Source organism: Carlito syrichta, unplaced genomic scaffold (assembly GCF_000164805.1).
Source record: "Carlito syrichta isolate Samal-C Ts95f unplaced genomic scaffold, Tarsius_syrichta-2.0.1 Scaffold305231, whole genome shotgun sequence".
Lineage (NCBI taxonomy): Eukaryota > Metazoa > Chordata > Mammalia > Primates > Tarsiidae > Carlito > Carlito syrichta.
In genome coordinates, this window is record NW_007249327.1 from 468,454 (window position 1) to 490,530 (window position 22,077).

Genomic DNA, 22,077 nt, shown 5'->3' on the forward strand with positions numbered 1-22,077 from the left:
ACTGGAGGATGATTCAGTAGGTTTTCTGGATGGGCTGAATCTTTGCTTTCATTTTTAGAAGTGAAGAGGATGAGGTAGCCCCAAGGTGCTCCTACACTGAAATATTGAGCCTGTTTTCACCAAGCTTTCTGGAAGCATTGGTGTCCACATCTTTTTAAAAACACAGATTTGGTTAGGTGCAGTCATTCAAGTCTATAATCACAGCACTTTGTGAAGCCAGGGTGAGAGGATAGCTTGAGCCTAGGAATTCAAGACCATCCTGGGAAACATAGCAAGACCCCATCTCTACAAAATAATAATAATAATAATAATAATAATATTATTATTATTATTATTATTTGTGCATGGTAGTGCATGCTTGTAATCGTAGATACTCAGGAGGCTGAGGTAGGAGGATCCCTTGAGTCCAGCAGTTTGAGGTTGCACTGCACTCCAGCCTGGGCCACAGAACAAGACCTTAAACTCAAACAGATAAAAAATGTTTCTTGCAGCCCTATTCACAATAGCAAAAACATGGAACCAACCATGCTGCCCATTGAAGCTGGACTGAATTTTTTAAAAAATGTGGTACATATACACAATGGAATATTATGCAGCCATAAAGAAGCACAAACATATGGACTTCTTCTCAGCAACCTGGATGGATTTAGAGTCGATCAGACTCAGTGATCTATCACAGAAATAAAGAACAGAATACCATATGTTCTCACTCATAAGCGGACCTTGAACAATTATAATACTAAAAGAAGGCGGGCTCGGTGGCTCAACCTGTAATCCCGCACTTTGGGAGACTGAGGTGAGTGGATTGCCTGAGCCCATGGGTTCGAAACCTGCCTGGGCAACTTGGCGAGACCCCATCTCTACAATAAATCAAAAAATTAGCCAGGCGTGGTAGCACGCGCCTCTAGTTTCAGCTACTTGGAAGGCTGAGGCGGAAGGATCGCTGGAGTCCAGCAGGTCGAGGCTGCAGTGGTCGCTCCTGGCCACTGCACTCCAGTTGGGTGACAAAGTGAGACTGCAACTCAAAAAAAAAAAAAAAAAAACTAAAAGAAAGGGATTGGCAGTAGTGAGAAACTATCAGGGGAAGTGGGGCGGGATTGGCAGTTGAGGGAAACTGCCGGGAGGGGTGAGAAGCACACCTCATCAACAAGGATACCTGCATAATGAACATTTGTATACCTAACCCTGAATTGTACCACACATCTTGAAAATAAAATTTTAAAAAGTGAATAAAAACAAAAAGCACCTATTTAAGGGAACCACAAGAACAAACCATGTGCCATTTCCCTATGACTAAAAGAAATTGGAAAGTATCAATGGGTAGCCAGAGTTAAAATTGTGTTTCTCTTCTTTCTGTTTCCATCTTGATTATTTTTCGTGAGGGCCAGTGTTTGTGGGGAGACAGTCTATTTGCTGACAAGAGTAGTCACATGCTGAGTTCTTGATGAGTCCTGCCATCTAAATATGACTTACATAGTTCTACTGATTTTGGAAATTCCTTTTCAAGGCCAGATCATCTAGCCTTGAATAAACAATAAACTATTTTATTGTTTCACAACTGCAGATCCTAGGTTCTTATGTTTATTACCTTATGTGGAAAATAATGATGGCCTGCTTTTAGCTGTTTTTATAGTTCTGAATTTAGGAATTTATATAACTTGAGGTTGAGCTTGAAGGTGTTGAATAGTAGAGACTTTCTTTTCTTAACAAATAGAAGTCATGCAGAAATTAGATCAGTGTCAAATTTAAAATAGGACTAAGTATTGAAAAAGTACCACTTTAGGCCAGGCTTGTTGGCTCAACCTGTAATCCCAGCACTTTGGGAGGCCAAGGCAAGTGAGTTGCCCGAGCCTGCGGGTTCAAAACCAGCCTGGGCAACTTGGCAAGACTTCATCTCTACAATAAATCAAAAATTAGCCAGGCAGGTGTGGTAGCGCAAGCCTGTAGTTCTGGCTACTTGGAAGGCTGAGGCAGAAGATCAATGCTAGGGTGGCCATGAGTGTGCCACTGTACTCCAGCCTGGACGATGGAGTGAGACTCCGACTCAAAAAGAAAAAAAAAAGTACCACTTGGAAATCTGGTACACGTAAGAAGGATAAATACCTACACATTTCATAGAAGTCAGGAGTTCATTCAGAAGAACCGCAAGGAGTGAGTGATAGCTTATGTTTGTCCCTTGGGTGAATTAAATATGTATTTTATGCTTTTGCAAAGATATGAGCCAAAATAGAGATATTCAGTGCAGTTGGACTAGAAAACAAGTGAGGCTGAATTATTTATCTTCATGTACATTGTGACTATGGTCAATCATATACTAGTTAGCAGTATTTTTAAACAAATGTGTCATTTTATTTATTTATTTATTTATTTTTGAGAAAGCAGGATTTTTTGAGAGGACAGAAAAGCTTCCACAGTGAGAGGGAACCCGAGAGGATTGCCTCCAATTTGTCATTTAAAAAAATAAGTGGTTTTAACGTTTCCCTACGTAGCTTTGTAAAATAGCAAAATTAGGTAAACAGCAATTATTAAGCTTCATGAAATATACAAACCAAATGGACTTAAACTATTTTTTTCTCTCCCTCCCCCAGCCTCTTCCCCACAGATGCAGTTAATTTTTACAATCCCTTTAGGGTCTGTACATTTTGATATAAGGAAACTAATGGTTTTTCTATACTCAAATCCAAATTAAATTCCTCCAGTTTTTCCCTACTGGCAATTTCTAATAAAATGCAATCCTCAGGAAGGGTGACCAATGGAGTGCATATGAGACTCATATTTATTCTGGAGTGTGATGGAAACACGGAAGCAGAAGGGACAAACCATGGGTACTGGAAAGAGAACTAGTTTTGGAACAGGAAAACGTGGGTTCCATTCTCCTGGTTCTGCTACAAACCCGCTGTAAGGCCCATTACCTTTTTTGTAGTTCAATTTCCTCATCTGTAAAATGAGGGCACCACAACTAGATGATTGCCAAACTCTCTTCCTGCTTTAACAGCCTCTGTTCTAAAAGACTAACCTGCATTTTCAGTCAGAGTGGGCTACCACTGTGAGCTAATGAAGATGGCATAATTGAACTTTCTAGATCTCAGGGAATCTACATGTGCCCTGGGTTTTATTGTCCCATGAATGTACTTGAGACTTCTAATGAGCAAAATGAGAGTTACCTGCATACAAGATTAGGTTTCAGGACAAGGATAGAAGAGTGTCTGAGAGAAGGTGAAGATCAGGAGAAGAAATTACTTGAACTTGAAGATGAAAGAGACACAGGTTCAAATCTTCTTTTGCCACTAGCTTAATGAGAGCTTGAGACAGTTCCCGCTTTTCATTTAGAAGGGTCTTAGTTTCCTCCTTTGTAAACGAGGGCAGTTTCTCTGCTATTGGAGGTCAGAGAAGCACACAGGTGGGTGAGATTGCATTGAATATTTAAAAGTTCCATGACAGAAGCATCTCACTATCACACCTTGCATCAGAGTAACTAACAGGAGTACTTAAATGAAATTTGTTCTTCTTTCTGTCTTTTTTTTTCCTGCCAGCTAGTGTGGTTGTCAGCGAGAGAGGGGGAGAGACCAAAGGTTTTGACTGATACATAGTAAATTTGGTTTTGAGTGGTCACTGGTTTTTATATCATCATAATGTGACCAGTGTCTTTGTATATATACAGGAAAAGAACGTTGGGAAAACATCCTAACTTGCTAAGAGCAGCGATTCCTTGAGTTGAGTTTTTTGGTGTAACTTCTCAATATGAAGATGAGTTTGATGCTGACAGGATCAATTTATCCTGTTCTCATCACTGTTAATAAACTTGGATTGTTCAGACCAATGATATGATGATGAGTTTGGGTTTCTGACTTGAGCACTTCTTTGTGGGCTATAGAGTCATTTTTCCTTTGGAAAACAAGCCTGGAAGTGTAAAGTTATATCAAATTATCAGGGGAGAGACATGCTTTCTTGCGGCCTCTGCAGGGCTCACAGGTTCAAACACAACCTGTCTGAATCATAAGAACGTTAATTGAGTAGATAAAGAGGTCCTCATAATTATAAACTGCAGTAGGTATAACAAGAGGCTAAATACATAGCTGTGGTTTTAATTAGCTGGTGCTTCAAATTAGTAATGTTGGTTTCAGTCAGAAATCAGTGACGTTATAAACTGAAAGCCTCATCACCATGTAGTTCATTCCTCATTAAACCTCGCCATGTGAAGCCTTCAATACAACACCATGCTGAGTGAGAAAGGAAAAAGTTGGAGATATTTGGTTGCCTTCCAAGAGCAGTGGAGCTCTGTGGAGACTAAATTCATTCTCGTCAGAGATATGAGAATTAACTGTTCTTTGTTGGATGTGTTAAAAAATGCAGCAGGCAGTTTTGCTTGCAACAGATAACACCCACGTGCACACTCAATCTGCTATTCAAATTTGCGTCTGGAATTTGGTAGCTAATGAACTGATGCAAAATGCAGCCAAGAGCCTCCTAACAAATCAAAGCTGGGCTAAAGCATTGAAATGTGCCCTTGCTGCTGGCCGCTTGAAGGGTTGTCATGCACGTTGAAGCACGTTTCCTTTTCTTCTCCTTCTCCTTTTTTTTCCTTCAGGGTTTTAATTATATCTTTCCCTCAGAGGAGAAGGAAGGTAGTTTGCAAAGCCAAGAGACCAAAGTACTTCAGTTCTCTTCATGGGAGAATTAAATGTGATCTATGGGCCTGTCATTCTGAGCTGTCAGGTGCACGAAATGAACAGATAGCTAGAAAACTGACGTGTTGCTCACATTACTCAGAAACAGGAGACTTTGGTTCTTGCTTGTGTGTGGATAATCTTCTGCTATGGAAAGCAAAGAAATCAAGCATCCTTCTCCTTTGTAACAAATACTCCCACACTAAATATTGCTTTAACTTGTTAGTCCACCCCCACTCCTGGTGCTTGATCTTTCTTACATTTGCGCAAATGGATGAACTTGGATTACACAGAGTACATATGTGGTGTTGAGGTACAGTTTCAAGTACCACACTAAATGGTATGAAGATGTTACTGTGCCTAACTGATTCCACATCATTATTCAGCACAAAGACATCGGGACACGACAACTGTTTGGGCTTCTGAACTCAAATTATGAGTGGAAATGAAAGAAAATGCTGGAAAACATAACACTTGTGAAGAGTGTCTGAGCCTATATATGACAGGATGACTTCCAGTAATCTGGACTTGGCATCTTTCTTCACCAGACAGGGCCTAGATGTGGAGCCCAGGCTTGGGGTAGGGCTCTACAGGTGGTCTTTGCTTTTCCTAGACAGTGATAACATTTACTGAACATACTCATGAGTGGTACAGTGACCTCTTATGTATCTGGCATTGTTTGTATGATGAAAGAGTAATGTTCATTTAAGCATCCTATGAATGCTGCCACTATTTTAAAACAGGGAAATGAGTGTTGTTTATCCAGAAGATGGAGCTATCAAAGTCACTTTGAATTTGACAGTTCAAGGATTCCTGTGGAGAAAGGTGAATGATTAAGTGTAGTGACATCCTATGCTCCATGTATATATATCAATATCTAGTTAAGCTACATAGATAGTTTGTGCTCTAGGCTCTTATTTCGTTAATTAAAGTTGTGATACTCATGAGCAAACTAGCTTACCAATGATAGGCATTAAAGTTCTGGATGTATTCAAAACCTGTCAACTGTACTTTTGTATCGGTACATCTCTTGTAATTCCTTTCACTATTATGTTCATTTGCATGTCAATTTTCTGACTAAGTCTTAACATGGTAATATTAACATGGGGAAGCAAACCAACATTTATACAGCACCTACTAGGCATTTTATGTACATTTATATAATTCAAATTTGCCTAGTGTATATGTGCTCATTTGGAGTAAAGCTAGCATCAAAAGCAGGGGAAATTCCCAATGAACAAAATAAAATACACTGCTATAAGACGACTACACATAATGGTTTAATTTGCCTAGTCTTGTAAGATGAAAAAAATAATTTTTTTCTTAATGAGGAAGCATTCCATTCTAGAAAACCCAAAAGGTCAGAATTTATGAGGAGGAACCTCCAAAACACAGAATTTATTTATAAAAAATAGTGTATTTATTCTTACACTTTTAAACTTCAGTTACGTTCAAAGTACTCTTCATTTGATGCAATACACCTATCGAAATGCTTTTTCCACTGCTCAAAATAGTTTTTGAAGTCATCCATTTTGATGCTTTTTAGTGCTTCTGCTGTTTTTTGTTTCACCTCTTCCACCTCAGCAAAATGTTTCCCTTTGAGGACTTTTTGCATCTGTGGAAAGAACAACAAAAAAGCCACTCAAGGCAAATTCTAGTGAATTGGGCAGGTGGGTCACAGAGGTCATGCCATTTTTGGTAAAAAAAAAAAAATTGCTGAACATAGTGCAGTGTGGACAGATTGTTCATGTAAATCACCCATCACGTAATGGGCAAACATGTTGAAAGTCTCTCCGAAAAAAAAAGTCACTGAAGCCAAATGCAACCTCTCGCAAACAATGGGTTCCTAGAAAACTTACCTAGCAGGGGAAGCTTATGCTACAAGGAGCCCACCCTCCAAAATATAATTTTGTTGGTCTCCTCTCATATTTTAAATGCTCTTTAGAAACTTTTGTTCCTCCAATGGGAAAGCCTGAAATGTGATGAGAGTCACAAAATTACTTCGTCTTTATAAAACATTTGCACACTAAGGTCGTTAAACGCTTTTGGCACCTCTTTTTTATTATTATTCATTTCAGTTAGTAGTTTATTACTGAAGTAAAACTCCTTTCTCTGTGAAGAATTTCTGGAAAAGATCTTCATTTACCTTTGGAGCAAACTATGGGAAGACAACTGCAACAATCAAACTAAAAGGAGTATGGGTGATTAAGTGATTTTTTTTTTCTAGAGGACTTCCAAAAATGCCCTTAAAATCTCCTGTGGGGGAATTGTGGGGTTGTATGGGAGGCGGATTTTTAGATCTTTTACGAATCATACCCGGAGGAACTCAAATCATCTATGAAAATAATACCTGCACACGCATGTTTTTTGCAGCATTATTCACAATAGCAAAAACATGGAATCAACTGCACTGCCTATCAAAAGAGGACTGGATAAAAAATAAAGAGGATTGGTGCATATACACGATGGAATATAACGCAGACATAAAAAAAGGACAAAATTATGAATTTCACAGCAACTTGGATGAACTTAGAGGTTACAATACTGTGTTCTATCACAGAAACAAAGAACCGAGTATCACATGTTCTCACTCATAAGCAGACCTTGAATAACCATCATAATACTATAAGAAAGGGAATGGCAGTAGTGGGAAACTGCCAGGGGAGGGCAGGGGCAGGAGTGACAATAGTGGGAAACTTCCAGGGACTGGGGGACACACCTCATCAAAGAGGGTACCTGCATAATGAACATTTGTATACCTAACTCTGATTTGTACCCCACATATTTACAATAAAAAAACATACAAAAGAAAAAAATTCTCCTGTGATTTCATTAAAATAGGCTAACTCTGGCTATGAACTTGGAATAGAATTCTAGTTTATCTGCAGCTCCATACTTTGATAATTCTTCTCCCTCAGGACCCTATGACCTCTGTGGATTCTGAACCTTGGCAACACAATATTACTTTAGTTCAGTACCTTTCTGCATTGGGGGTTGACTTTTGGGGAATATGTAATTGACTGTAATAATCAAACAAGGACAAGGGAAGAGGATTCCACCATACTTCCATGGTCATGAATATAATTTCAAATAAGCAAGCTTCTGATTTCTTCTTTATTCTGATGAGCCAGTCAGGATCTAAAACACATTAGGAGTAAAGAATCCTCTGCTCTCTATGCAGTGTCAACTTGTGTAACATATTGAGTGTTTTTCCTTCTTATTGATGACAAGGAATATTTAAGTAACTTACATGACTAATTAATCCTTTTGTCTTTTTCTTTTCATATCAGTCACTATGAACAAGACCGTAATGCACTTAAAAAAAGGGAATGGGAGCGGAGGAATCAAGAAGTCCAGCAAGAAGATGATCTCTTTTCTTCAGGCTTTGATCTTTTTGGGGAGCCCTACAAGGTAGCTGAATATGTATGTAATTTTTATTTCTAGAATATTATTACTTGTTACATTTTTGAACCCACTAATCGACATTTATGTTTAAAGCCTTCAAATAGTTTCCTGGATAATATATTTTACAAGTGAGATATATGCATACAAGTATTTGAGGCAATTGCAAATGTCTGAGGAAGTCTTCAGAAACAAATTACATCTTCTTTGGGGGAGTACAATGAGATTTGAGAAAGACAAGTGAGACTTGTCTCCGATGAACCCCTTGCTACACAACACTTCCTATAGCAAGGGATACCCCCTTGACACTTGCCAGTGCTTTGATTGTCAGTAGGCAGCCCCTGAAGACTTCATCAGAATGTCAATGGAGATGTCTGTTTCTCTTCCCAATCAGGGCCATCCATTGCAAGGCCATCACTTTCCTTTTCCATTTTAGGTTGTTAGCAGCAGTTCAGTGGTTTGAGCGCTCTTTGAAAATCACTGTTCTAGAATAAAGGAAAAAGCAATCATTTTCCTGGTGGCTAATAATCATGGGTTAGGAGATTGTCTCAACCAGAGCAGGGTGGTATAGCTAGGTTTATTTTCTAGTGGTATTCTGGGTAGTATGTAGCTCCAATAACGATCAAACTGCTATGTTTACAAGTATTGATTTTACAATGACTGCTTCTGAACTTTCTATTTGGGGTGGAGATGAAGGGTGACTAGAAAGAGATTATGATGGAAGAATCTTATTGAATTGCTGGCAGCTGGTTGGTTTTTATTGAAATTTAGTGGCAGTGTAATTTTCTGTAATGAGACAAAAATGATGTAAGAAATACAACAATAGAGAAAAATTTCAAGAGCCGTGATTTAAGAAGAGCACTGTTTAAGAAAGAGTTACTCTAGAAAAGGAGAGTTCTTAAAGCGGACAACATAAGTTCAAATGCTACTGTTGGGTAGAGAGCAAGCTATTTGAATTGGTGACTAGTGAGTCTGGAGTCTTGTTACATTGTTCAGAGCAAGTAAGCAGTTCGTGATTGAGGCATTTGGGTACCTTCCAAGTATATTAAGTTCTACAGAGAGATATGGGATGCCTAAGCTACTGGTTTTCAGGCAGTCAGTAATTCATTTTAAAAAAAGATTTTTCCTATCTTATCTGATTTATTTTATTTTATTTTTTGAGTCAGAGTCTCACTTGCTCCCTCAGGCTGGAGTACTGTAGTGCAATCACAGCTCACCACAGCCTTGATCTCCTGAGATCAGGTGATTCTTCCACCTCAGCCTCTTGAGTAGCTGAAACTAATGGGTGTGCACCACCACATTTGCCTATTTTTAAAAAAAATTTCCATAAAGATGAGGTCTCACCATGTTTTCCAGGTTGGTCTTGAACTCCTGAGTTCAGGCTTGGCATCTCAATGTGCTAGGATTACAGGTGTGAACCACCACTCCCAGCCTGATTTATTTTTATGCTACTTTTGAATGTGTGTATTTAGATATATGATTAGTTTAATAAACATTTGTTGAAGGCTCACTATATGCTAGTTGCTGTCTTTGGCTAGAGTACAAAGGGGAATAAAACATCATCTTTGATTGCAAGGAACTCCTAATCCAGTGACAGATATCATCATGATCGATTGAGGCTTGACTGCATGGTGACAGCTAGAGAGATATCAGGGGAAAGATCTGTAAAGACCTTGTATTTAAACTCATTCCAAGACATTTGAACACAATTCTGTACATGATGATAAGTCATTGCAAGTTTTTAAGTCAGAGTATGACCAGTACAGATATACAGTTTAGAAAGATGATGCTGGGCATGTGGAGAGTGGTTTGGAGGGAGGGAAAACTAGAAGGAGATAAAATAGCTATTGTAGTTGATGAGGGGAGGTTATGGCAGGAACAAATTTAAGGTAGAGCGAGGAAGTTGAAATGATGGGATTGGGCATATAATTGGATGTGAGTTGTGTCGCATAAGAATGAATGATTCCCAGATTTTTTACTTGACAGGAAAGTGGTATCATTAGCAAGTTGTTCAGGAGGAGAACAGGGATGATGCTTATAGAGAAAAAAGTAATAATCAACTCAGTTTTCAGTATGTTGGGTTTGAGATGCGAGTGGGATATCAAGGGAGAGTCATCCAGTAGGCATTGGATATATAGGTCTGGAGCTCATGAGAGTAATCAAGAGAGAGATTTAGCTGTGGCATTCGAAGCTGTGAGAATAACTACTATCACTGAGTTAGATATGCAGTAAGAATAGGAGCAAAGAGAGAATTCTTGAGAGTAGCAACATTTAAATGATAAAAGAGATAGTGAAAGCAGATACCAGGAAAGGAACCTGAAAAAAAAGTGATTGGAATGGTAAGAAGAAAACTAGGAAATAACATTTAGTAGAAACCAAGGGAACAGAAGATTTTATGGAGGAAAGATTTGCTAGTTGTATGTCTCAGAGAGGTCAGGAAAAGTAGAAACAGTAAAGTGACTGGTGGATCTAGCAGTTCAGGGGTGATTTGTGACATTCAGGAGAGTCGTTTTATTTGTTGATGGTGGTGGTCATTTTGGGAAGCCAAACTGCCAGGGGTTGGAGAGTAAATGGAAAATGGTTAAATTAAGAAAGAGAGAGAGTCAATGTAGACTTGATTTTGCAGAGAGGTTTTGCATGGAAGAAGGAAGGAAGAAAGATAAGCTAGAAAATAAAACGAAGAATTATATGAAGGGAAGTTTGTTTTTTTAAAATGAGAGAAAAGTGTGATTAGAAATTGATGGGACGATACCAAAGTAATTGGAGAAAGAGAAGGTTGAAGATATAGGAGAGATAAATGATGCTGAGTGGAGAGATTTAAACAAGATGGAGAACAGGTAAAGAATTATGAGCCATGGGGAGGAAGATGGAGACAAAACATTGGAATGAGAACAATGCAGGTAAGTGGAAGGAAGATTTGGAAAAAAAGCAAGAAGTGACATCCTCCATGTTGTCCAGAAAATGGAGGGGAGATCAAAGCATAGCAGGCATCTTGCCTCTTCTCAAGGTGTAACATTAATAACCAGATATGTTTTATATTTTATCTTTGATTAGGTTAGAAAAAGTAGCTTTACCCAAGGCATTATTCATAAAATTCAATACTTACCCTATATTCAACACTGTTATGAAGTGAAGAACTCTTCATTTGTTCTCCCTTCATAATTTTAGATCATGGCAAATTAATGGTCTTTTACCTCTAAGGTAAATGCTATCTCTTCACAAAGTCTGTCATATAGATGCATAATATTTTTAGATGTTAGTGCATTTTTGAGTAGACAGTTGAAAAAAGGTGTTACCAACATTTTCAGAAGTTTTCCAAAGCCATCTGTCTTGATACTATACGGATATATCAGGTAGAGACACAGATGGGAACATTTAGTCTAGTGCATGGCCAGGCCTGTCGTGTGATTAATAGTTTGCTGCCTTTGTGCTTCTTAGTAGGGAAGAGTCTTTGTTCTTGAGTAAAAACTATGAAGGGTAGGAATATTGCTAATCATTGGTGACCTAGTAATTCTTTCCCTTCACCTTTGTTTTGATAATCGGTTGTCATTTTGTGCCGTTTACATTCGGGAGTTCTCTGGGAGAGCAATGAGGAGTAGAGGAATACTAGAACTGATGTGTACCTCCAAAGACTCCCACTTCAAGACTGGGCTGAACACCTTTGTGGTTTCTTGACATGCCATTGGCAAAGGGAGTCCTAGAGCTGGCTCATGGTCCACTGGCAGAAACGAGGACATACCACATCTCTTCCCTGGGTTGTAGTGGAAATACATATCAAGTTAAAAATCAATATTCCTGGTAGTGGATCAGGAATTTCAGGCAACGTCTAGCTACTCTGAACCCTAAAACATGGCCAAATCACCTGTCCAATAGAATTGGTTGTTCACAAACTAGCCAGTGTGAACACCAGTCCCTAGGATCTACTGCCATTTCTTGGCAGAAAGATAAATGGTTATCTCAGTTGTTTTTTATTGCTTTTTCCCCATTCTTGGTTTCATCTTTACCACTGTCAGAATGAGAAGAATGTTGACCACTCCCAGATTTGGTTGGTCACAGGGAACTTCTCTCTGTGTCAGTTTTTGTAGCTTGTGACTTTCAAATCTAAGTTGTGTTATGTTCTTGTAAAGGATGTCTTCAAATATGCCTGAAGAGTATCAAACCATCTGATATGTCTAGGTTAGTGTGGAAGGATTGGTGAGGAACTGGCACACATAAAGTGCTTACTGTGTGTCAGGCACTGTGCTAGGGCTTTATGTGTGTGCTCATTTAGTCCTTATGACAAATGGAGTAAGCATTTTCCCCATATTTTCTGTGAAAAATGTTAACTCAGAGAAGTTGGGTGGCTTCTTTGCAGCTTCACAATCTTGTATATGGTGAATCTAGACCTCTCACACAGTTCTGTGTGATTCTATAGTTATAACAGGAAGCTAGAAACTTGATAAGCTTGCCTGCCAGATGACTGTGGAGGAGAAACTCGTTTCTCTGATCCATAGTTTCCTCCTTTCTGGAGTGAATCACAATAATTGATAGTAATAAAATAGTAACATTTTATGGTTCTTCACAGCTCAATGAGAATGAAGAAACTGAGGGACAGAGAGGTCATTTGTGTTGGGCAGATAAATGTCATATGGAGGCCAGAGCTACTCTGCTGACTCACATTCTTGTTGTAAGGATAAAATGACCTGGGAAACCTTACTTTAAAACCTGGTTTATATGGTGCTATTCAACTTGAAAATATTGTCATTATTATAATTAGAGTAAAGAAAGAAATAACAACCTGCAGCTTAGAGAGATTAACTGTAAAAATATTAGTATTAGAAAAAAAGGAATTACTAAATCACATGTTAGCCACAATGAAATAAAAGAAAAATGAACTTCAGAACTTAAATTGTCTTTTTATTTTTATTAAAAAGAAATACTATGGTACAATAGCCTCCTAGCACATTAGTCTTGCGATGGAATTATACTACTAATTTGTAGATAGCATTAGAAGCAAACTGAGGGAAGTTTGTATTTCCTGAAGTAATAAGAGGCAAAAAGCTTAAATGAAGGAGTGCTGTTAGTCATGAGTCACAAACCAGACATGTAATTTATGCATGAAAATACTTGGAAAATGCATTTCCTTGATGATAGAGAAATTGTGATTACTTAGAAAATAATGACTGCAGAGGTTACCTTTAAGGAATCAACCAATTATCTAGAACGGGAAGTAAAGAATTGGCCAAATTGAAAAAAAGCACATAATTGATTGAAATGGCTAAATTTCACTTTTGTCATGTTTATAATGTTCAATCAAGATTTCCAAGAATACCTTGTTCCTTAATAGGATTACTAAGACTCTGGAGGGCGAAAAAGAACATTTAGTGTGAATCAGAAGTTGCTATGGTGTATAATGAGAGTACATTGTGTAGGTGTGTATAAATATATTTCAGGCCCCACTGGGTATTCCATCCAATGGATCGTGTTTCTACATTTAGAGATATTTAAAAACTGATTGATAGTTATCCACCTATACTGGTGGGAAGGCAGGTAATGTACTCTGGCAACCTGAACTGGACTGATAATTATGTGGTGATTGTTCAGTCGTGGGCTTCTTGAGGCTCTGTGTACGTGTGTCCTACATGCCTAACCCTGCCTCAGGAGGGTCTCGAATTTACCGGTATTTGTCTTAAGAATGACTACGGTAACTCCTGCTTGTAGCCACGGCACGTCTGTTATGCAATGCATATGGATCTTCCTTCAATCAGCAACTCAGAAAGTGTCACCAGTGAACTCAGCCTTGAACTGAGTGCTATGCGGTTCCTATCACAAGTCTTTCTGAGACAATTGTTCTATGAGGAAGTTAGACTAAGGGAAATGACAGCCCTCCATTCCTCTAGGTTATCAAAGTTTTATCCCAGTGTCACCAGTGCACAAGAAAGTTGCACACCTGGATTGTATTACTCTAGATCTCCAAGTGCTCATGCAGACATGCCTTCACTGAGTTAGACTTTAACATAAGGCTTCTGCATTTTAGTCATCATAAGAAAAAAGATACACGAAAAACATCTTTGCATCTTCTGGGAAATTGGTGCTGAAAAATGTTTGTTTTATCGCTGAAAGTTTCTCATAAACAAACAAATGGGAGGAATTGCTTTTCACATTTTAATATGAGGCAACCATTTGTCTCATTTAATGAGTTAGGATATGCTTCCTTCCATCTATGAAATTGTCCCTTTTGCCTTAGTTACCAGGAAGCTCAAAGTTCAATTTAATGCTCAATCATAGTAACCAAGTTACTGACTTTTCCTTTCTACTCATGTACCTTTGACTCTAAACCATTGCAAGACTTTTATTTTGGACATAGGCAGGGTATGAATTATAATTTATTCTGTTCAATTCTGCAACAATTTATTGAGTACCTAATATGCACAAGACATGGTGCTATACCTTGGGTACATAAAAGGTAGTCTCTGACCTTTAAAAGTTCATAGGTATATTCAGTGAAATAAATCATAACTCGACTTTACACCATATAGTAGGAGGTTGTTTTTCTCAACTTATTGAGATACATTTCAACTTCCCTTTAACTTTACTCATGTAGACACAGCTTTAAGCATTGACCATTTTCAAAGTTCTAATTTCAAATGTGTTTTAAAACCTAGATGTGGAAAAAAGGTCTAAACATGCATCAGAAACCCAGATCATTATAAAAGTTAACATAAATGAAGAGACATTAAAAGTTAGACAAGGTTCTCCTTACTGGGGACAAGACAAATACGTCTCTTCTATTTACTGCTGAAATAAGAACAGGAATGTGACTAGTATTCTTGCAAACAAATGAGTCTTGAAGTCCTCTGGAACTGATGAGGTTGGCCTAAAGAGACTAGCATAGTTTCTCAGGGCATTGAGGTATTGTGGTGATCTCCATGACACCTAGGAGCAAGGTTCTGATTCTGTGGAACTCTGTTTCAGTGAAAGCCAGATACTAAATTTAAGGCATTTCAAATGGGAAGTGGTGTTGCTTTCCTTTGTTGGGTCAGATCCTTAAATATAGCCTGGAATCGGTGTTCATTAGGTAGTCATCTGACCCAAGAAGTAATCTGTTTGAGTGGCCAGAACACAGCAAATGTTTAAAATTTACATCAGATGCTTGTTTGACCATCAGCACAATGAAATTTCCTTATTGTAAATTTAGGAATTGAATAGAGAGCCTGGTTTTGGCTGCTGTCCAAAATGGTTCATTGTGCAACTAAGTTGAAGGAGATGTTATATACAAAGATTTTTTTTCTTGTCTTTGCTAAAAAGTAATTTCAGTCATTAAAAATTACAAACCTATAGGCTTTTTAGGGAGCAAAAGTGATTTCTACCCATCTATATGTTTTAAATATGTCTTTCAGATGTACTTCTGAAAACAGAGCAGTTATGTAGCTATGGATTATAAGAAATGTTAATTGCTTAATCACTACTTCAGCACCAAGGTTGCATATGATGCAATATAAGATGTTCTGGACTATAAGCAAACTAAAATTGCCATGTATTTATTTGTTTTCTAAAATTCCCCATTGACCACAGAGCTCCCTTAGCATCTATTGAACATATTTTTCCTTAATCTTTGCAATTCATATTTCTTCAGCTGCCCTTATTTCTTTGGAAATATCTTTTATGGTTTCACACACATGGTATGAGTCAAATACTTAATACAGTTTATGGAAATCATTTTAATAACAAGGTCGAGGTTTCTGGTTTGATTCTTTATCTGATTGTTTCTTTTTGGTATCCTTTGCTGGCTCCTCTTCCTTTCCAAGTTTCTAAAAAAATTGATGTTTCCTAGGGTTCTCTCCCAAACTCGATCTTCTCATTCTACATTTTCTTTTCATGATTGATTTCATCCATTTTCTACACTTCACCCTCCATCCATCTGCATATTCTCCCATCTTCACATACAGAAAACAGCACACAGTCATACAACCAAGGTTTAGAATGAGATAGCAGACTTGGATAGGTATACTCCCTGTGGACACCAGAAAACTGGGCCATTTTAAGGTTATACAAAAAACCTTAGATGTGAAAAAACTGTCTTCAGTTCCAATGGAGAAGTGAGCCAGTGGAGAAGTGGTTGTCTTCTCCTGTGCATGGAGAGTATGCCTATGACTCCTGCAACCTGAAGACCACATAGGGTTGTGTCTTTTCCGTACAGTGGTCCAGTTGCCAGATGCTTCCTTGAATATCAGTAACCTTCTTTCATTGCAACATCTTGGGCCAGGAGAGTGCAACTTTGGCATTAAAGTGCCCTTTGCACTTCTACACCGAACAGCTTGTTTCAATAACCTCCTTAGCATGTAAAGAGAATACAGAAAGTTGTTTTCTAGAGTGAACAACTGAGCTTTCATAAAAATCATTTCCACGTATATAGCTAACCACCACTTTTTAGTCATGAAAACTTCACTTTCCATATTACAAAGACCCACGCAGGAGCTTAATTATTTTTAAAACCAATCATAGCCATTTCAAAAGGATTAGCATATTCTATAGGGGATGGTGTAGCTGGTATGTTGACTGTCCATAGAATGATTTGATTGCCTGTGTAACTCTTACACATTAGGTTAGCATAACTTGTTTTGATTTACTTAAGCAACAGTTTAAATTATTGAACAATTTTTTCTAAATCACTGAAAAGACACAGGAGAGCTTGAGTCACTGTTGATGAACAATTGCACCATTTTAAAGTAAATGAGTATGAATCATCAATATGTAAACATAGTCGCCCCCAGAATATGTAGGCAAATACCAGTAATTTATACAGTTCTTTGATTAAAAGGAAGTAGATTCACTTTAGTCATAAGTGAGCTCAATTAGATGTTTAGTCCCATGATTTTAAAAACATAGAATAGTCATGATAGCACAATTTAACAGACTTCCTTATTCAATGGGTTAAGCCTTTTTCATGGTACAATGTAGTGCAAAGGCTGATGGGTCAAAACGTGTATAATTCTAATATTCCATTATAATTCCAATGATCAGTAAGCAGAAGTTGCTAATCACAATATAGAATGTAACAATTCAACTCATCTGACTAAAAATAAGTTATTTTTCTAATACAATTAATAAATGAGATAATTTAAAACTTTCTCTCAATGAGCATGTTTAAGGACAAACTAGGGAGTATACAGACATTAATCATTCCCGCTCATTCCGAGAAGTTCTTTCAATAGTGTTATTGATTTTTTTTCTTACATAGCACATGAAAAATATGAAATTATATGGCAGCATGACAATTTTAAAGAACCCTGTATGCTAGTCTACTTAGGACATCTGTTTAAGACATTAACATTAGGAAACACAAACCTATTCATTCTCTCTCCTCCCACCCCCATCTTTTTGTTATTTTAGACAAACAAAGGTGATGCACTTGCCAACCGAGTCCAGAACACGCTTGGAAACTATGATGAAATGAAGGATTTGCTAACTAACCATTCTAATCAGAATCATCTAGTGGGAATCCCAAAGAATTCTGTGCCCCAGACTCCCATCAACAAAAATGAATCAAGCTTTTTCCCAGAGCAAAAGAACCGTATGATCCCACCTCACCAGGATAATACTCATCCCTCAACACCAATGCCTCCACCTTCTGTCGTGATACTGAATTCAACTCTAATACACAGCAACAGAAAATCGAAACCTGAATGGCCGCGAGATAGTCATAACCTTAGCACAATCTCGGCAAACCAGGCTGCTAGTCAGCCAAACAAGATGCAGACATTGACACAGGACCAACCTCAAGCCAGACTGGAAGACTTCTTTGTCTACCCAGCTCAACAGCCCCAGATTGGAGCAGTTGAAGGTTCAAATCCATCTGCCAAGGAAGACAGCAACTCCAAGTCCAGTGGAGAAGATGCTTTCAAAGAAATCTTTCAATCCAACTCGCCAGAAGAGTCTGAATTTACAGTACAAGCGCCTGGGTCTCCCCTAGTTGCCTCTTCTTTATTAGCTCCCAGCAGTGGCCTTTCAGTTCAAAACTTCCCACCAGGGCTTTACTGCAAAACAAGCATGGGGCAGCAAAAGCCAACTGCATATGTAAGACCCATGGATGGCCAGGACCAGACACCGGACATCTCTCCAACACTGAAACCTTCAATTGAATTCGAGAACAGCTTTGGGAATCTGTCATTTGGTACACTCTTGGATGGAAAACCCAGTGCAGCCAGTTCAAAGACTAAACTGCCAAAGTTCACGATCCTCCAAACAAGTGAAGTAAGTAATTTTTAAAGTTTTGCTTTGTTTCACTTTTTTCCTTTTTAGTTCACTGCTCTAACCTCTATAATCAAGTACTCACAAGCAGCTCTCATTTACCTTACTGAACCATATAAACAACTCTTCAAGGTCAGAGTCTGATTCTTGATCTTCTGTCACTTGTGACATGACTGATTAACACCCTGCGAATACAGTTAAAGCTCCCTAATTTGGAATGACACAATACAAGGTCGTTCTGAGTGAATGAATGAAAAGTTGGAGTTATAAAATAACTTCAAAACAAGCATTTGTAGTAATGTTAGGTACAAATTAATAACATTTGGGATTTTAATTGGTCGTAAGTAGTTGAGGTTTATGAAAAGATTGTGAGTCACCATAGGCCTTCACTAACCAATAGCATATTAGAATCATAAAACACAGAAGTTCTTTAAAGTACAAGAATGTACAAGTGTGATTTGCTGGAACCTGAAGTGGAAGGCATTCTTTAAGAATTTTAGTTTCTTGAGTGCTTGCAGGACTATTCCTTGGCAAGAGCTTAATGTCATCTTCCGTATTCCTCAATCTTCCCTTCTGCATCACCACAGGTGCCTGCATAGCCTTCTTATTCTACCTTCATCCCTTCTGTCAAAGCAAAAGGCATTATGATCAACCAAAATCTCACTGGGTTTAGAATGACTAAATATCCTACCCATCTCAGGAATCATTGCCTTGTAAAAGAGAAGTCCAGAGGGACCAAAGCCTCTCCCAAAGGAATGAATCGCTAATGATTGGATTCCAGGCCTTGTGGCCCCTGGGTGGGGGGCAAATATGGGGCTGCCTTTCAGACACCACCATGTAAGCGGCTGCCTACTGCATCTCAAACGCTTGATTGGACGAAGCCACTGCCTTTAGATTGGATTCCTGTTACTGGTGACTTATGGCTTGAAAAGACACAGAGGAAGAAAGTGGGTTGTAATTCTTACTCAATAGGAGTGACAGGCAGTAAGCCTGAATTTGCAGATTCCAAGTTAGTGGTATCTGAATTAGAGGAAGTCTGACCCTATGAACCCTCTGGCTCTTCTGCCTTTATTCTTCCTCAGCAGATGCGATGATTTCAGAGGACAATGAGAACACAAAGGGAGGGAGGCCTGGGGCTGGCGGTTGTATTTTCTGGATGTATGTTTTAAATATTGTTTCATTTCTGAAGTGATTTTGCTTCTGTATCATCATTTATCGAGTCTTGTCAAACTTCCTCCTAAGTATCTCTCCAGTCTGTCACATCTTCTTCATCCCCATCGCCTTCAAACCCTTGGCCCATGAGCCTCTCGCGCTTGGACTGCTGTGAGACCCCCTCCTGACTGGTCTCCCTTCCTCTAGTCTCACCTCTCTTCCAAACCATCCTCCATTCGGGATCATTTAACAGGCAGATCTGACCATGTCACCCACTGCTTTTGATTCTTTGATGCTGTCTCATCACTTCCAGGAAAAAGTCCCAATTTCTTAGTTGTGCATACAAGGCTCTTCACTCTCTTGTTTCATACTCATTTTCTGGCCTCATATTTCACCACTTGTTCATATGCAGATGAAATTCCAACCATAGCTACCTGTGGTTCCCCATCATGTCATGCTTTGTCACGCTTTCTTGCGTTTTGGCTTGCTGTCCCCTCAGCCTAGAATGACTTTTCTCAACCTCCCTTGTCTTCCTGGTGGAGTCCTGTTTCTCCTTCATTCCTGCTCAGTTGTCACCTTCTCTGTGAAAGCGTCTCTGATTTTCCCAGCTTAATTACAAACCTCTTTCTCTGGGCTACTCTAGCACCTTCTATACACCCTGATTAGCACTGACTCCATTGTATTGTAGTGATTCAGCTATCTGTCTGTCTTCTCTACTAGACTGTGAGCTCCTTGAGGGCAAGGAATGTCTCATTCTTCTCTGTATGCCAAGCACCCAGCAAATGCCTAGCACATGATAGATATTCAATAAATGCTTATTGAATGAATGAATTTCAAAAATGGTTATTGATTGCATTTTCTAAGCTATTATGTTAATCAAATAACGCGCACACAGAGAAAGAACTACTAAGAAATCCATCATCAGTTATATTTTTTTTTCAGTTGTAGTCTGCCTGCTTCTTACTCTGCCCCACTTCTGTACAGTCATTGAGAAATCCTAGCTCTAATTTCTATTGGATGACTCGATACAGGGTTTTAGTACTTAAAAACCAAAAAGATATTTGCTTTGAAAAAGATGGAGTATGATGGGAAGTAGGGATATCATTCTTGTCCCTTCTCTTGCCCTGGTGTCTGCTCGCGTTCCTTCCTCACACAGCCAGGACTGGTCTGGAAATAGCACTGTCCCATAAAACAGACTGTCAGCCTGTTTTCATACCTCATTAGCAGAGTGACAGATCACAGACCCAGTGAGATCCACTCCGTTGTAATCCTCTCTCTTATACATTCACAAAATGGTTGACCTAGATTCAGAAATGACTTCATGCTTTCACTCAATTCTCCAGCACACCAATGAGAGGTACATTTTCAAAAAGAGTCTGAGCTGTCATCAGCTCTGGAGATGATTATCCAAGGAGCAGTCTATGTGCATACAGCCTGTGGTGATGGTACAAATAGATTTTGGTAGAGCTCTGTATGAAAAATGGGTCAGGTGCAATAAAGTCATGATAAGAGATCAGTGAAGAAAGTAATTATTTTAAAATATAGGTTTCAAGGAAGGATTCAAAGGAGGGGTAGAGAGAGGCTTAGAGCCCTAAACTCAGAGTCATATATGGAATTCAAGGGTAATGTGAAAATCAAAAATAGAAGCAAAGGAAATGAAAGGTTAGACAACCCAAGAAGAGAGCTTAGAAAGATGCAGATTAAAATGTGGGCATAAATATAGACAGGGTGGAGCATTATGGAGCTTTGAACCTAATGGAATTTATGTGGCTAAAACTCTGACCAAGTCTAAAATTCACCCTATTAAATCTTGATGCACTTTTCAAAAGCACTTAGCATTAGAATTCAGCCCCAGTTCCTGGCGCCAATTGTTTCAGGCACTAGGTTCCGGGTCCCTAATCAGTGTAGCCGTCTTTGATGAGTGATAGCATTACTTAGAGTTATTACCAAAAAGGCATATCCATGGAGCAATCACAATATTTCTTTGAACATTCTCAACTCTTTCCCTGGCTCTAGTGACAGGAGGTTGACATGTATGTCAGTGAAGTGCACGTGAGGGTGGGGGAGCCAGGATGAGTTGAATGGCCATAAGACAGACACCATGGTAAAAATATACAAGTAAGAAAATAAGATTATAACTGTGAATTGAGAGATCACAAACTGTTATTGAAATGTGATGTGCAAGTATGTGTACCCGTGTTTGTGTATATATATATATATATGAACATTGTGTGTATTGTTGGGAGATTTTTATTTCTCATCCTTGAAACATTTGCATACTTCTTAGAATTTCTGTTATCAAAAATGAGGACACTACAAATCTAATGAACTTTATTGCAAAAGATCAGCTTTTCAGTTGAGGCATGTCAGTCTAATAACTAATTTGTTTGTTCATAAACTTCATGTTACTGAATGTGTTAACATTCCAGGCAACCAAAAACAAAAACAAAAACAAAAACGTACTGTGTTCTGCAGTTGGGTTTAGAAGAATTTGGGGAACTGCATCTGAAAACAGTAAAAAAGCCTATTTATATCAAGTGGAAACTGAAGGTTGCTTGCAGATGGTGTTTTATTAGGAATTAATTTGTTAATAAATGTAGGTTTATACATGATTTCATTACAGATG

The 22,077-nt window shown here is 38.5% G+C and overlaps 1 protein-coding gene across 1 annotated transcript in view; it reads left to right on the forward strand.

Annotated features, from left to right (window-relative positions):
- The window catches only part of LOC103263714 (AF4/FMR2 family member 2-like), a gene marked incomplete at its 3' end in the record, with an annotated part of 38,011 nt that extends 19,709 nt beyond the window's left edge, over positions 1–18,302 (forward strand). The window contains exons 3-4 of the mRNA XM_021714107.1: positions 7,958–8,078; positions 17,442–18,302. Coding sequence (XP_021569782.1) covers positions 7,958–8,078; positions 17,442–18,302 — 982 coding nt within the window. The remainder of the gene's footprint in view (positions 1–7,957; positions 8,079–17,441) is intronic.
- Between the last annotated feature and the right edge of the window lie 3,775 nt (positions 18,303–22,077).